The sequence below is a fragment of the Rhea americana genome, unplaced genomic scaffold (assembly GCF_003343005.1).
Source record: "Rhea americana isolate MKP2758 unplaced genomic scaffold, rheAme1 scaffold_112, whole genome shotgun sequence".
Lineage (NCBI taxonomy): Eukaryota > Metazoa > Chordata > Aves > Rheiformes > Rheidae > Rhea > Rhea americana.
Genome location: NW_028185173.1, coordinates 1 through 15,016, shown reverse-complemented (window position 1 = coordinate 15,016; position 15,016 = coordinate 1). Strand labels below are relative to the sequence as shown.

The 15,016-nt window shown below is 35.8% G+C and overlaps 1 protein-coding gene across 1 annotated transcript in view; it reads left to right on the top strand.

Annotated features, from left to right (window-relative positions):
- The window catches only part of LOC146600867 (histone deacetylase 9-like), a gene marked incomplete at its 3' end in the record, with an annotated part of 20,460 nt that extends 10,031 nt beyond the window's left edge, over positions 1 to 10,429 (top strand). Inside the window, exons 3-4 of the mRNA XM_085316131.1 lie at positions 4,721 to 4,841; positions 10,380 to 10,429. Coding sequence (XP_085172257.1) covers positions 4,721 to 4,841; positions 10,380 to 10,429 — 171 coding nt within the window. The remainder of the gene's footprint in view (positions 1 to 4,720; positions 4,842 to 10,379) is intronic.
- Between the last annotated feature and the right edge of the window lie 4,587 nt (positions 10,430 to 15,016).

Genomic DNA, 15,016 nt, shown 5'->3' with positions numbered 1-15,016 from the left:
TTCACTAAGAAACCAGGTATTAAATGTAAGTATTGTTTTGTTTTGTTTTCTAATGCCATCACTCTTCCAAATGGATGGAGTGCTTCCTCATCAGGTTTCACAAGACAAGGGAAAAATAAAAACATTAGATCATGGCCAATCCTGAGAATTATCTGAGATCCTGTGAATTATCCTGAGTTTTATAAAGTTGCTGAAGACTGAGCCCAGGGTAAGAAAATGCAGTCATTTTCCTCATGTATTTTTTTTAATAGTCCTGGTATATAAAATATGTTTTGATAAAACAAAATTCTTATAATGCTTTTGCATTAGTTAACAGTTTTGCCTCTGTTTCTTGAAATGTCAGTTTTGCATTTTGTAAAGGCTGATGATCAGAGAATAGTCAAATGTTAAAGGCTGGCACCAGAACAGGGCAACTAAAAGATGCAAAGATTGGCATAAAAACATCTATTGTCTTTTTTTAACTTGCTCTTAGTAAAGAGCAATGCATAGATGTCCTACCTTTGGAACTAAAGGAGGACCGAATTATGTTTTGGTGGTGGTGTCTGCTTTCTACTTGTTCTGTGGAGAGGAAGTATTTGCATAGGTCCTGCAGGCTCTTAATTTATGCACACATGGCAGACACCAGGCTATACTGACCAGCACAATTTTAGAAAGGAAAAGAGGAATGTATATGTGGTCCCACTTACTGCCTCCACCTCTATTTCCTGTATGGATGGTGGTCCAGTAACATTTTATTTTTCAGTATGGAATTTGACCTGAATTTTTGTGGTTTTCTGGATTAGGGAGACACCTTACAGCTCCTACTGTCTGCATCTCATGGACTGAAGGGGTCAGAATGGAAGAATTTAAAATTTGAAAACCCTAGAGTTTGCCAGATTTCACAGACTGAAATAAAAGAAATTACACCCTCTAAATCTTAGTTTACCACAAAAGAAGCAATAAGGGAAAAGAGAGTCCATGAAAACACTTAAGAGCAAAAAAAAATTTGTAGTGTTGAACCTATTCATGGTAGGTACTGTAAAACACTAAGAGAAAATAAATGCATCTCTACGTGTGTGCATGAATGAAAGAGCGTTGCTTGGGATTTTCACACAAAAGAGAAAGATGTGCATGTTCTGACTGGCCAAAAGATTAATGTTATCTGTGAGTATATTTAAAGAAAAGAGAGAGAGAGAAGTGTGTTGGGGGGGGGGCAATGAGATACCCCAGAAATGCAGGAGAGACTCAGAAGACCTTGTTTACAAACTAGATAGCACAAGGGAATTTCAGACACTATATCCACACAAATAGTTGCAGCAATGGGATTAGACACCTTATACTGAGAGACCTGAGTGAGAAATATTGCATAAGCCACGTCAACTATTCTTATTAGTTTAGTAGGGAGACACAGGCAGCGTTTGTCTTTTTCAATCTCTGACTGTGCAAGACTTTAGTCTGCTGGAAGTAGAACCAAAATCTGTAGGTTAATAGAGGTTATAAACAGGAGACTAGATTAGGCAGTCCTTTCTGACCTTAAATTCTAAGAAAGGTGAAAGTATTTTCCTGTTGTGGAAAGAGTAACTTGCTAATTCTGGAATGGTCTTTGAAGCACTCAGGTGCAGTATATTTGCTTTCCTGAGTTATCCCAGCTGATGAAAGAACTGCGTGTGTGACAGGAGAAAATAAACACACAAATTTTTGTGAGTATCAGAGAAGAGTGACTTGCCTTTCATTAGGGATGTATGACCAAAAAAGTCCTTTCAAATTCCTCCCAAATGAAACAAATACTGTTCATTCTTTCTACTATGCTATTTATGATTTTCTAAGAAACAGAACATCTTTTTCACTGGCTTTATGATGATTTTCTGCTTTCTACTACATTTTAAGCTTTTGATACTACCATGTCCAATAAAAATAACAAGCACTTTGAAATAAAAAAAGAAATGAAAGTGTATGTTCAAAGTTATAAAAATGCATATGTTATGTTGTATGATAGCTCATGCCAGTGAGACCTAGAAACTATTGCTTTGCATAACTGAAATTATATGATTCCAGATTCTAGTAACAGACTTATGTGCTTTTGTAGATCTGACATGATTATGTAAGAATAATTATTCTTAGCAATTATTAGAGGCTTTTTAATACCACTTATTTTTCCCCTCCATGTGAAACCTTAGGTAGCTGAAATTTTAATGTTACTGAAAATGGCTTGACAAACAGAGATACAGCAAAGATGGGATGAAAGGAACATCAAATGAGGAAGGGGGATGCAGAAAGAGCACATATGTGTGAACTCTTTTCCCTCCCTGTTCTCCTGCCATTTGCTCGCTGGTGCTCGAGGCTAGAACTGGAGAACCAGTGGAGAAATGGCAGCCCTCGTAGCTGCAGTCCTTGGCTGCACCCCGAGGAACTCACTGCCCAGGGTCACCTGGAGTGGAGCATCCTCTTTGATGCTCTTCGATTTCCCAGCAGACCTGTTTCTGCACAGTCTGTTTCTGTTCTGGAGAATCTGTTTGGCAATACTGGGTAATAGCTTATTGGCAAAATTTCCTGACCCTTTTGGGGGCACTTCCAGACCCTACCCCATTAGTGCAAAGCATTGTGCTCCATAGGATACCATGGAGCTTCCTATTATAAGGGTCATGTCTATCTGTGGGTCCTTTTATAGTTAAAGTGATATGGCATCTAGCAGCACTTTAAAAAGAGCCAGACAATTAACTCTTTTAAACATGTCTTAAAGAGTTTTTATATAACTTGTAGAAAATATATGTCTGGAGCGTGACTATTTTAGTCAAGGTTCTTTGATGTGACCTTCCTCAAATATCTCTTTGCTTTTCCTGTACAGTTGTTTTAGCTGTCCTAATAGCTATCCTCCCTTCTCTGATCCTCTGTGGAAAATTGAGTATATATATTTTAAAGCAATTTGTTAGAAACACAGTTCTTAGTGAGAATGGGTGAACAAATAAATGTTACCAGTCCCCTCACTTGTGAAGAAAAACATGTTATCTGACCCAGAAGAACTATAATAGAGTTTACTAACTCCACAAAGTAACATAATGTGCTGAGTTTGATTGTGCAACTGCGTGTTAAAAGGATGTGAGTGCACTGCTACAAATTCTCATGTGAGACTGGGAGAGGCCTGAAGAAACTAGAGATGAAAAAAAGGTTTGTTAAGTCATTTAGTTCTTGGATCATTCTCTAAAATATTTTTTCCATTGCTGTGTCCAGTTAAGTTTTAAACACTGCAAGATATAGGGCTTCCACCATTTCCCTAGGGAAGCTTGTTCCACAGTCATCTAGATCTAACTCTTAAGAAATTTTTCCTGATTACTCAGACAAAAAAGCCACTGCCTAACTGAATATAAATTGTGCCTGGTTCTTCCGAACCAGACATCTAGGACAACGGCTTTTTTCTTTCCTAGGTGCACATTCTCTTTAAATATATATTATTTGTATAAATATCTATCTCTCTGTATATAAACATATTGCTTTCTTCTGCTAGTGCAGAGAAGAGGTTGGTGCTTTCAGATACATGCAAGTAGGTGATGGATATAATATGAATGACAAATTAGCTCCTAGGCAAACTAGTTGTGAATAGTATTTTTGTAACAGGTTAATCAGTCTAGTAAAAATGGGATGGTCTAGTTAGATAAATTCTGTGTCTGTTTGTAGACCTTGACTGTCAGGCTGATTGATTCACAGTCTCACTCCTGAGAGGCTCTGCCCTAAGTGCTCCTAGTGACCAGCTGTGCAAGGAGAATCTGAGACCTTAAAATCAGTCTGTTTTCTCTCTACCTTATCCAGTATCAATAGTGAAAATGATCTTGGGATTAGATCTTCATTGGCAGTGCTGTTTATTGTGCCTGAACCTGAATAAAATCTGCTTCATTTTGCTGTAGCTGCAAAGCTTGTAGGAGAGAAGTAAATATTTTTTATGGCCATGTGAAACTCCAAATATATACTCGGAACAGATCTGTTAAATAAGATACTTCTAGTTTTATCTTCTCTTCCCTATTTCCTATCCTCCTTCCTTCCTAAAGTGACAGTATTTCAAGAGATTTAGAGAAATAAGTCCCAATTTTTTTTAATATTGATTTAAGTGGGGAGAGTACAGACTGGAGAAACAGTTAAAGAAAGAAACCATACTTACAAAAAAGATAAGGAAGCAAGTGAGTCAGCATGTGTGACAGAAAAAAGATCAGGGGGGTCAAATATACATTTGAGAAAAAAAGATACAGAAAATTTTTATTTAAGTATTTAATTCTTTTCCTCTCCCTGGATCTGCTCACTGTGATCATGTTCTTCCCAGCAACACAAATCGCTGATACTAGTTGTATAGCAAAACACATTAATCCTCATTCAGAACACATCTGCAGTTTACAGGTGTAAATAAGCTTTTGTTCTTTAAACTGGAAGTTGTCTAGCCAACTTGCTTATGAAATACTTCACCTTTTGGTTTCTATCTCTTACTGTAATGTAGAAAAGAGGAAGGTTTTTTTTCTTATATGTGAAACCTTGTATTAAGTTAACTCTGGTAAGATATAAGTGAAGCATTTGTGATAAACCACACACTCATTTGTTTTTCATATAGCATTACTTTAATAAACAAATCAGTGTCACATTCCTGCATGACGCAATTTCAACCCATTATTAATCATACTAAATGTTATTTTGGACCTTTACTTTTTTTTCCCTAAATATTGTCAGTGGAATATTGTAGGCCTCTGCTGTTTTCTTTCAGCGAATTCGAGGTCGAAAAGCCAGTCTGGAGGAAATACAGCTGGTTCACTCTGAACATCATTCACTGCTGTATGGCACCAGCCCCCTGAACAGACAGAAGCTGGACCCCAGGAAACTCCTAGGTCTGTACAGGCCTCTATTCTACTGAGAACAGCACATTCCAGCACTGTCATTAGTCATAGCTGGTGTCAGTTTAAAATACTTGGCAAGCAGTGTGACAAAAATTCACTTTTTCCAAATGCATTGCTATGTGGAATGAGAATGCTACAATGGAAGCCAAATATAGATTAGCAAAATGCACAGGCTGGAAAACAGCAAAAGAAGTTTCTCCACATTTGCTTCAAAATCATCTAAATGTTAACCCTTTATTGTAATTTATTCTCCATCAGAGGGCAATGGCAATTTGGAGCACAGTTGGTTTTCGGTCTCCTTGTGTTCTTTGATTTGAAAATGGGCGTTTAAGATACACTTGCTTGTCAGAATTGCTTGTTTGCTGTTCTCATTTGCTTTACTTCAATCATTATTTGAGCCACACTGAGTACAAATACCATGCCTAGATCTTGCTAAGATGTGAACTTTATTTTAATGTCTTCCATTATGCTGAATATACCTTTCTCAATAATATGAGAAAACATATTAATATAGTAAATGGACCTATGGATATACAGAATATCAGAAAACTGATATCGTCATGTGAAATATGTCTATGCATAGCCAGCGTTCAGTGTGTGCTTTTATATCAGGAAAAGTAGGGTTAAATTCAGCTCTGTAGCATGAAGCAGAGCATCTTGTCAGATCTACTACAGTGAATGTGAAAGGAAACACAATAGTGCATTTTGGAAATAATCTATGAACAAAATCCTGCCCTTTGTGTCATAGCACGCTAGATGCAATACTAGAAGTCTCTGCTTTTTTTATAACACTCATTCTAAGATGTGGAGTTTTTCCTAAATATAACAGAAACAAACCAAATTAAAAAAATACTAGCTATCAAAAGAAATTAATGCTGCACTTCTGGTGAAATGTGGAAACTATTTTGCTTTAGAAGCTGAGTTTCTTCTGTAAAGCAGACTTGCTTCAATGAAGACTAGATAATAAAAATGTCTTCATCACAGTGTTATTTAAGTTTATATACCTCATAGACAAGACATCATCAAAGGTTAAAAATACTTGTAGTATGATGTATTAAGACAGAGCTTGAATTATCTGTGTACAGCAGTTTCCCCCTTAAAAACCAAACCAAATCAAAACCAATTCTTTTCCGCAAAAAATCATATATTTAAAAATTCCTGTAAAATGAAAATTTGGAAGCATTTTGATTTGGGTTCATCAACATTGTCAAAATGTTCCATTTTGATAGAGTCAAGCATTTCATTTAGATTTTATTGTTGATTCATTTCATTTTAATTTTTACATTACTAAATATAACATACAATGTTATAAAATATTGTTTCCATTTTGAATCTCAGACGTTGACAAGCATACGCACATGCAGTGTGTAGTTTCAGTTACAGAGTGAAAAAGGTAATGCACCCGGGTTTTCCTACTTTATTCCTGCGTACGTATCAAGAATGCAGAAAGCTTTGTTTATCTAATCTCAGAAAATGATTTCTTCCCTCACGGTTCTTTTATTCAATGCTCTTTGCCTCTTTTATTCGACACTCCGTCTAAAACATTTATTCTCTGAGTTTGTATCAAGATCATGCTCCAAGCATACATTCTGAAAGTATCCTTGGCTCAACGCCCTTTTCTGTCTCCGTGGGATGTTTTCCTGCTGTCTCTCGCAGTCTTTTATCAAGACAACAGTCAATGAAACACCCTTCGCATATGCTTTTGCATGTGTCTGTGTTTTGGCTGGAGGGTCTAATCATTTGAGCTTTCTGACTCTCATATAAAGGAACTTAATTGTCTCTTATATTTTCTCAAAATGAAATGTCACCGTTCCACCTTTCATTGTCCCCAGGTCAGTGTTGTTGAACCTAACCAATACTGACATATTAACATTTTGGTAGAGTATAAAAAATCAAAATGATGTGTATCAAAGGAGAAAAATCTAAAGGAAATGTTTCTGTTCAAAAATATCATCAATAACAATGTTTCATAAAACATTTTTGTTTTGATGAAAGTGAATTTTTCCTACAGATATTGTTCCCTCAGAAAATGGCTTTGCACTCTGCAGAAAAAGAGGACCTAACCATTCCTTCCCAAAGGACAGAGGCACAGTTTATTCTCCACTTGCATTCCAGAAAAGTGCTTGTTCCCTCTATATGGTCAGAAGAATACACCTGCATTGTTTGAAGCTCTTTTGTTGCTAAAATGTACTTCCTGTATCTTTCAAACAAAAAAGAAACAATTGAGGGAATTAAATTTAAGTACGACTAAGGTTAGAAATGTCCTACTCACTTGTCCTAACTGCTTGTTAATAAATGCTTATTTCAGTGTCCATATTCAGGAAAAAAACTCTGGAAGATTGCAAAGCAAAATGGCTATAAAGTGCTGAAAACAGTGACAATTACGCACGCAGTTTTAGTTCTCATGTGCTTAACGCTTTCAGAATATAAACTGGCTTGAACTCTTGGCTTTATTTGCCCTGAATCAGAGACTACAAATGCAGCTATTGCAAATGATCACTTCAATTTTTACACTATTGAGCAGTTAAACTTTTGACTGATCGTATTTCATTGCGGTGTGTTAAGCAACATGTTATGTTGCATTACATTTTCTTGACATGAAGGAAACTAATATGGAGACTATGTGTCAGCACGCATTATGGTTTTATGTGACAGAATACAACCTTTCAAATCTCTTTGAAAAAGCTCAAGGGCAGAACGGTTTCCAAACAGGTCTTAAAAATTTGTTTGCTTTTTCCCTCTCCAATGACAATTGAGAAAGTGTTTCTAAAAGTAAGTTTCCAATGATTACAAATTTGTGAAAATGAAATATATGCTTCCAACACATCCCCAATGGTGAGGCAGTTTTAAAATACGATGAAAAGATGCATTCACAGAGCATCTGCAAGTACATTGCAATTTCAAGTCAGTCAAAAAATGACTATTTAGCAGAAATGGCTTCATCCTCGAGGGATGATACAAGGAAACCATTAGATTCCTCAAACTCACATTGCTAAACTGTGCCTTTTCACAAGCTAACGTGATTTTCAGTTCCTTTTTTTTTTTTCTTCTGAGAGAGATTTTTGCCCATCACGTTTCTTGCTTATTAAACCCTCAGCTGTCAATAGCCTCAGCAGATTCCTGAACTTCTGTAGGGGCCTCCTGACCTCAGTGATAGATGTTGTAACACTTAAATTTGATTAACCACTTCTACTGCCTTTCTGGGATGACATTTTAGAAGATAAAATTTGGGCATTTTTTCTGACTTTATCTGTAAATTGTTTAGGTGAATCCTCCATAAAAAGTCATCTTTTTCTCAAATTATTTACTGTTGATTGCAAGGTCTGTCCCGTGAAAAGCCAGAAAAGTAAGATTTTAAAATTTTCCTACTATCTTACTTGAAATGTCCCAGGATCTTTTTCTTTATTCTAGAGGTATTCTGGAGTGAGGAAGGGAAATCACTGAGTATTTGCCAGGTTCTTCTGGGGCATCATTTCCAAATCATCATGGGAGTTTCTCATGTTGTTTCATTTTCAAGGTTTGAGTGTTGGGAGATCTTTTCTTTCTATGAAGATAGAGAGGTGATGGTCTCACTTTCTCTTAGTGGGACCTTTCCACACACTGATTTTTCCAAGAAAATTTGGTGTTTCTCTTGTTCTGTAAGCTCTGTTATCTGCTTTTCTGATTATTATACAATAAGGAGCAAATGTCCTGGCAAGTTTCTTGATAGATTGAAAAGCCATTCTGCTTGTTTTTGCCCATTTTACTACTATTTGTTGACTGATTTTAGGGCCTTGACTCACCATCTGTTTTTTTTGTCTTAATTTTCTGTTTGTTTGTTTTTATTAGTGTTTATCATCCAAAATATGTCCAGTTGCATGGAGATAAATGAGAATTCATCTATTTTTTCTTATGTCCCAACCGTGCAGTGGAATTAAAGAAAAAGAGTCTAGTCATTCAGTAGACTAAAAATGCCTTCTTTTATCTCGCATTACAGCTTATGTTCTCATTGACTTCTGATACTTTAACAGCACTCGTTTTCAGTCATCTGTTCAAGACTTTTTGATCTTCACCTCAGTAAAAAGTGAAAAATTGCTGTTTGCATTGGTCACTGGATCTGTTTAGCAAGGGATCTGGAAAATCCTCCTAGATCTCTACTCTGACAAGCTCCTTCAGTCAACCTATTCTTGCATGCCTGGGACCATGCCACTAGGATTCACAGTATGAGGATGCTGGGCATAGCTGCTGCACCTGCATTTTCCCTGGTAGCTTGCAGGAGGCTTTGTTTGGGTTCTTCTGCACACTCTGCAAACTGATCAAAGGCCTCCAGCCGCTTAAAGATGTATCTTGGATTTTACTCAACGTGTAAAGCACTTTCTTCATCTCAGACCTTGCAGCCTAGTCTCTCATACTTCAAAGATGATGGCTTATAATTGTCTGTATACGTTTCATTGGCACCTGTTAAACACGAGTAACTGCAATGTTTGCCTCTTCCTTAACAATGGGTGGCTGCTCTTAGGTAACTTGAGTGATTCACTATCTAACGTTTCCTCCATATGGCACAGTTACAAAGCTAGTTCTGTGATATGGCAGGGGAAAAGCGTATGCTCTCTTCCCCAGCTGCCTTAGGATCAAATTACACACTTGAATAGCAACTGCATCAAATCCTGAGATCTGAACTCGGTTTTAATAGTGCTCTTATCAAGACAAATAGTGAGCTTAGTGGTTTAAAAAGAGGACATATGAGCAAATAAAAAGGGAGGATAAATATTAAGATAAAACCCATCACATTATATAATGTATAAATCAGAATACGCATGAAGTTAGGCTTTAGGTCTATTTATTAATTTTTTATGCTTCCTTTAGAGGAAATTATTTACCAAGTAATACTGAAATAAATAGCATTTCATTTTATGTTTAAAAAATATTGATGTATTGATTGAGTAAATGCACTTTTGCCTGGATAGGAAGATAAAGACTGAAATTTCCAAAGGATCTGGGTGAGCTAGGCACCTAGAGCAGGAGTCAGCTCAGCTAACTTTTTGGATAGGTGAAATTAAGAAATTAGTCTTCAGTTCCTTGTAAGCTTAATGAGGCTCCCTCTGTTGTCAGTGAAAAGAAACAGGCACTTCTCAAAAATAATTCATTCCATCGGTCATGGAGGCTGGGTAGAGGTGTCTTCCTCTCCTCACTGACTGCAGGAGAAGCTGAGATGACTAGCTTAGACTAAATGCTTATCTTTCCGGCAGCTAATGATACCGTGATGACTGCTAGCTCTCGTTCAGACTTTCTGTGGTGATTGGATCATTACGTATATGCTCTTTTGGAACTATGTGCTTACCAATTTTAAGATTTGCCATTGCTGCAAAAAAGTAATTTCAAGGTCCCATGGCTGATTTGCTTTCTAAGTACTATTAATATTTATTCTAATGTATGGTATTTTGATTGTGTAATATAAAAATTCAGAAATCAGAATTACTATTATGAAGGATTACTGTTCCAGTTTTTGATAAACAATGCTTATTGTTTCTTTTTTTCTTTAATATATAGGAAACGTGTCTCAAAAACTCTTTTCCTTGTTGCCTTGTGGGGGACTTGGGGTAAGTAGATGCTGTTTTCTTTGTAAGAGGGACAGCACTAAACAAATATATTCATGATCTCTTTAGCATTGTTGCATTATCAATTTAAAATCTTCAGAAGCTAATAATACACGTAGAAATCAAACCCGAGCCATTATAATATCGTGTTTTTAAAGACACAAAAGACAGTACATTGACATAAACCTACGGAATAGTTAGAAAAATATTTTGCTGTAATAATGTGTAAGTTTCTTAACTATCCCACTGTTTTTGCACAAGTTCTTTATGTTTTTTGAAAAATTTTGCAGGTATGGTTGTTTATAGAATGGGCTTTGAATAAGCTGTCTTATGGACTGTTTAGAAGGAAATATAGCTTTGCATTACTCAGAAAAGAAAAAAATTACCAAAACTTTAAGGATAAGCAGAAATGCTTATAGCTGCTAGAACTTTGTAGATACTGATAGATTAACTCAATAACTAAACATTCTTATGTCCTGTTTTGACACTGATTCAATCCGAGATACAGGTCTGCAAGTATGTATTAGTGATCAACGAGCTGACATTTACAGGTGAAAAGCTGTTATAAAATTAGGAAAAGAATTGCTGTAAATTATTGAAAAAAAGTAGAATTGAGATTTTTTTACTGAAGTTTGTATCATGCTCATGTTAAATTCTAGTCTAGATAATATGAGGGAGAAATATTTTTCCATCTACATTTTTTTCACACAGAGGCATTCTGCGTTTTTTCATCCAGCTGGATCCATTACTTATTGTTGTCAACAATATCAAAGTGAAATGCTGATACTGATGGCCTGGCTGGATGATGTAAACATATTTTAGTTTCTGTTCACTGTTTCTTAGCATGCAGGAATAAAACCACCATCTCTGGAGTGCAATTGGAGCTATAGGTCAATCTCCAATGCAATCTTACAGTGTTTTTCTTCTCTCTACTATAGCTCATCGACTTGTTTTATTTACATTTATCCTTCACAAAGGATGAGTTCCATACCAGAGTAATCTTTTTGTTGCTGTTTTTTTATTATTATGAGATGGCATCATGAAGCCTGAAACTGACAAAATACACATTAAGAATTTAACAAAAATAAATATATTTTCCTTTTTAGTTTTCACTATTTTTAATTTTTTTGAGGATTTTTGAACTATGAATGAAGGAACAAAGGATTGGTGGTAATCATTCCAGGTCCTCTATTGTGGATTTATGCTTCTTAGGGATTCTGCCTAAAATTTCGAACTCAGTGATTAACAACTTACTATAATTGAAATATGAGGATCATTTATTTATATGGATTAACTAACATTATACACAGATATGTATGCAGGCATATGTACATGCACCTTTATGTGTGCATCCACACACATACACACATATATACACTTTTATATATAAAAAGATGAAAATAATTGTCATAAAGACAACTTTCTCACTGTTATTGCAGTTATTAGGAAATGTAGAGAGATCTGAAAAAGAGTTTTTATAAGCTTTGAAATATTAAAATGATTGTGGTATTCTTTGAAAGATAAAAATATAAAAGATCTTTCCTATGAAGCAGGTTATTGAGGCATTAATGAGTTATGCCGTAAAAATCTTGAATAGGGGTGTACTTTGATTTTTTTTTTTTTATAATGAAATAAAAGTATGCTGTCCGTTGTAACACTAATGCAAGCCAGAAATGCTCAGTGTAACTTCATTTTTTTAAGCACTTAAATTTATCTATGCTTTTTTTTGTGGCTGTTTACTTTATTTCTGATTTAAAATAATGTATTTTAAATTGTATTAAAGAACATGTCATAGAAATGGATCCTTTATTTTTCTTTTCTAGTTGGTTTGCTTTTCTACATATTATTATTGTCAGACTTGCTATGGGATTTTTTTAAAGGAATGGGTTATGACCTTTTTCAAGGTAAATAATCAGATTAGGAACTCACTTTTACTGATATTTAGTTGTCTAATAGTTAAAATGAGCTCTGGAAAAGGGAGACACTTCGTCTTGTGTAGAAAGCAATTCCTTTACATATCTTTGAGAATGATGGTGGAAAGAAAGAAGCATTGCTACTTAGTAGTTTTCAGTATAATGGAGGATATGAAACAGTGAGCAATGTAAAGCTGTAAGATCATGGTTTAGGTCACAAGAAGATTCTGTAAGGGGGCACAGAAAAATCTGAATTTGATTTTTTTCTTTTATTTCCTATTCTTGCTTGCTTGCTTGATTACTTGTTTGCTAAAAAATGCAGTGAGAAAGTACTATTATAAAAACAACAACTTTGATTCTTCCATTTATGATTGTGTCTTGAAGAATGGTTTTCAGAGCTCTTTGATCCTACTGTCTTCTAACCATATGGAGACCTTGCCGGCTGTCATTATGCAGCCCTTGTATTATGAAATAGATTAGTGGCTAAACTATTCACACAGGGGATGGGAAGCCTAGGCTTATTTATCTCTGCTTCCACACTGGATTTAACAGCAGATCTTCCCTTTTTTCGTTGGGGGGAGGATATTATAACCATTGAGGAGATCGCACACTGTTTTTGGTTGAGGACCACTCACATGTTCCACTGAAGCTGTCCACTGTTGAAAACAGTTTAGGACTCCCGGACCCATGGGACAGAGCAGAAAAGGGGTATAAAGGCCATTTATCCAAGTCTATAATCTATCTACAATGGATTTGCAGGTAATGTGAAATCCTAGCTCTCAGCCCCTGCTCCAAAGACAGCGTACATATTTCACATGACAGAAACACAGGGCAAAACTCTTGGAGCAAGGGCTGTAACCTAGAGCTCCCTAGGCAGTGAATAGCTGATGAGCTATAAAGATTGTACCAGCATGAGTTTGGGATGGCTTGCATTTCTCCTGAAAACCTGAAAGGCCCAACTAACCTCCATAACTCTGAATTTCATAATATTATTTATTTTGTTCAATAGTGCCAAGAAACTGCAGTCAAGATCAAAGTTCCTCTTCTTTCAATATTATCTATGGTTTCAGTAAAAGTTCTTTCAAGAATTTTGCAAAGTAAATGAAAGACAATGGAAATAGCAAAACTCCTGTATTCTCTGATCCTGTTTCATCATGGCTCTAAAGCTTTCACGTCAGTGCAAATTGCATGTAAAGCTACCGTTTACTTATTTTGTAAACATTTTTCATCCATATGAATTTGCTTCCAAGCAGTGAAAGCAACTGCTTATGTCAGGGTCATTCGTGAATTTGACTTGGTATATTCAAGACTTTCAGAAGAAAACCAGACAGTAAACTACATAGTTTTATAAGAAACTATAAAAGTAATAAATTTATCTCTCCATCTAAGAAAATGAAGCTGTCTCATACCAACAGCCAAATTGCACAAGTGTCACAGATGGAGAAAGAAATGTTGACTATATCTAACCTCATAAATTTGCCCATAATAGGCTTTCTTTCAATGATGGCTCATTATCATAGGACTGTCCAGGGTCAGCATTATAACAGCCCCTGGACTATGGGACGTCCCTTTTGCAATAATACTTTTTATTCTTTTTTCAAGTTTGACACTGTTCCAGGACGAGCAATTCTTAAGCAATCCTAAATACTGGGGGGTGAAATTCCTTGTGCTGGAGAAAGACAAACAGCTCAAAGGCCAGTGTTTTTAATAACAAGAGATAGTTCCTTGCAGCTGGTCAGAGGTTTGGAATGTGAAGAGTATTCCAAGAAAGATGGGTAGATTGCAGGTACAATAGCCAAATGGGGAGAATAATCACAAATTACTTTTTGGTTCAGTGCACTATCAGACAATTTCAAATTTTTTCAAGGGTATGCAGTTATTAGAGATGCATTTGATCAATGCATACAACTATTCCAATTCCCCCCCTTCTTTTGTGCTAAGAAAATGTCAATAAGAAAAGCAGAAATCTACTTTTAATGGGAGTAAGTTTCATCTCCTTGCCTCAGTCTGTCACTAAAAATAGTGATTGTTTTCCTGCCTGTTTGACCTGCTGCTGTGTGAAGAAATCTTGAAGTCATTTCTCAGTCATATTTTTTTGTCTAGTTGATAGGCAAAAAAACCCACAAAAGCAAAGAAGAGCAGGCTTTTATGATAATGTCATCATCAGCTCCCAGCTTCAAACACTTCTGCGGCTTTTGAATTGTCATTTATAACTTGGAACTGAACCGACCCATAATTCCCCTGATGCATTTAGAGAAATTGATAACAGACTGCTTCTTTTATGGCTCAGAGGAGGCAACTCCAATCACATCACTATTGGCAGTCAATATTATTTTCTGACATGGTTGTAAAAGTATAAAGGGGCTTATGGCATTTGTTTAGATGAGGAATGGGCTCTCAAGCTGTGCTGGGGTTTATGGGTCCAGATTACTGAGAAGCAAAGGGAATATGATGTTTGCAAACAGGATATGATTTTATTTAAGTTTGGGTTTCATACGTTGTTCCCTGGGGATTGCCCTGCAGACAGAAGAGAATTTCACTTTTATCATATAAAATTGGGCAGTTATCCAATTCAAAAAAAAAAAAAAAAAGAAAAAAAGAAAAAAAAGAAAAAAAGAAAGAAAGAAAGACATTGCTGCAAACCTGTACTGTGCAAAGTCAGATCCTTAAATTGCAT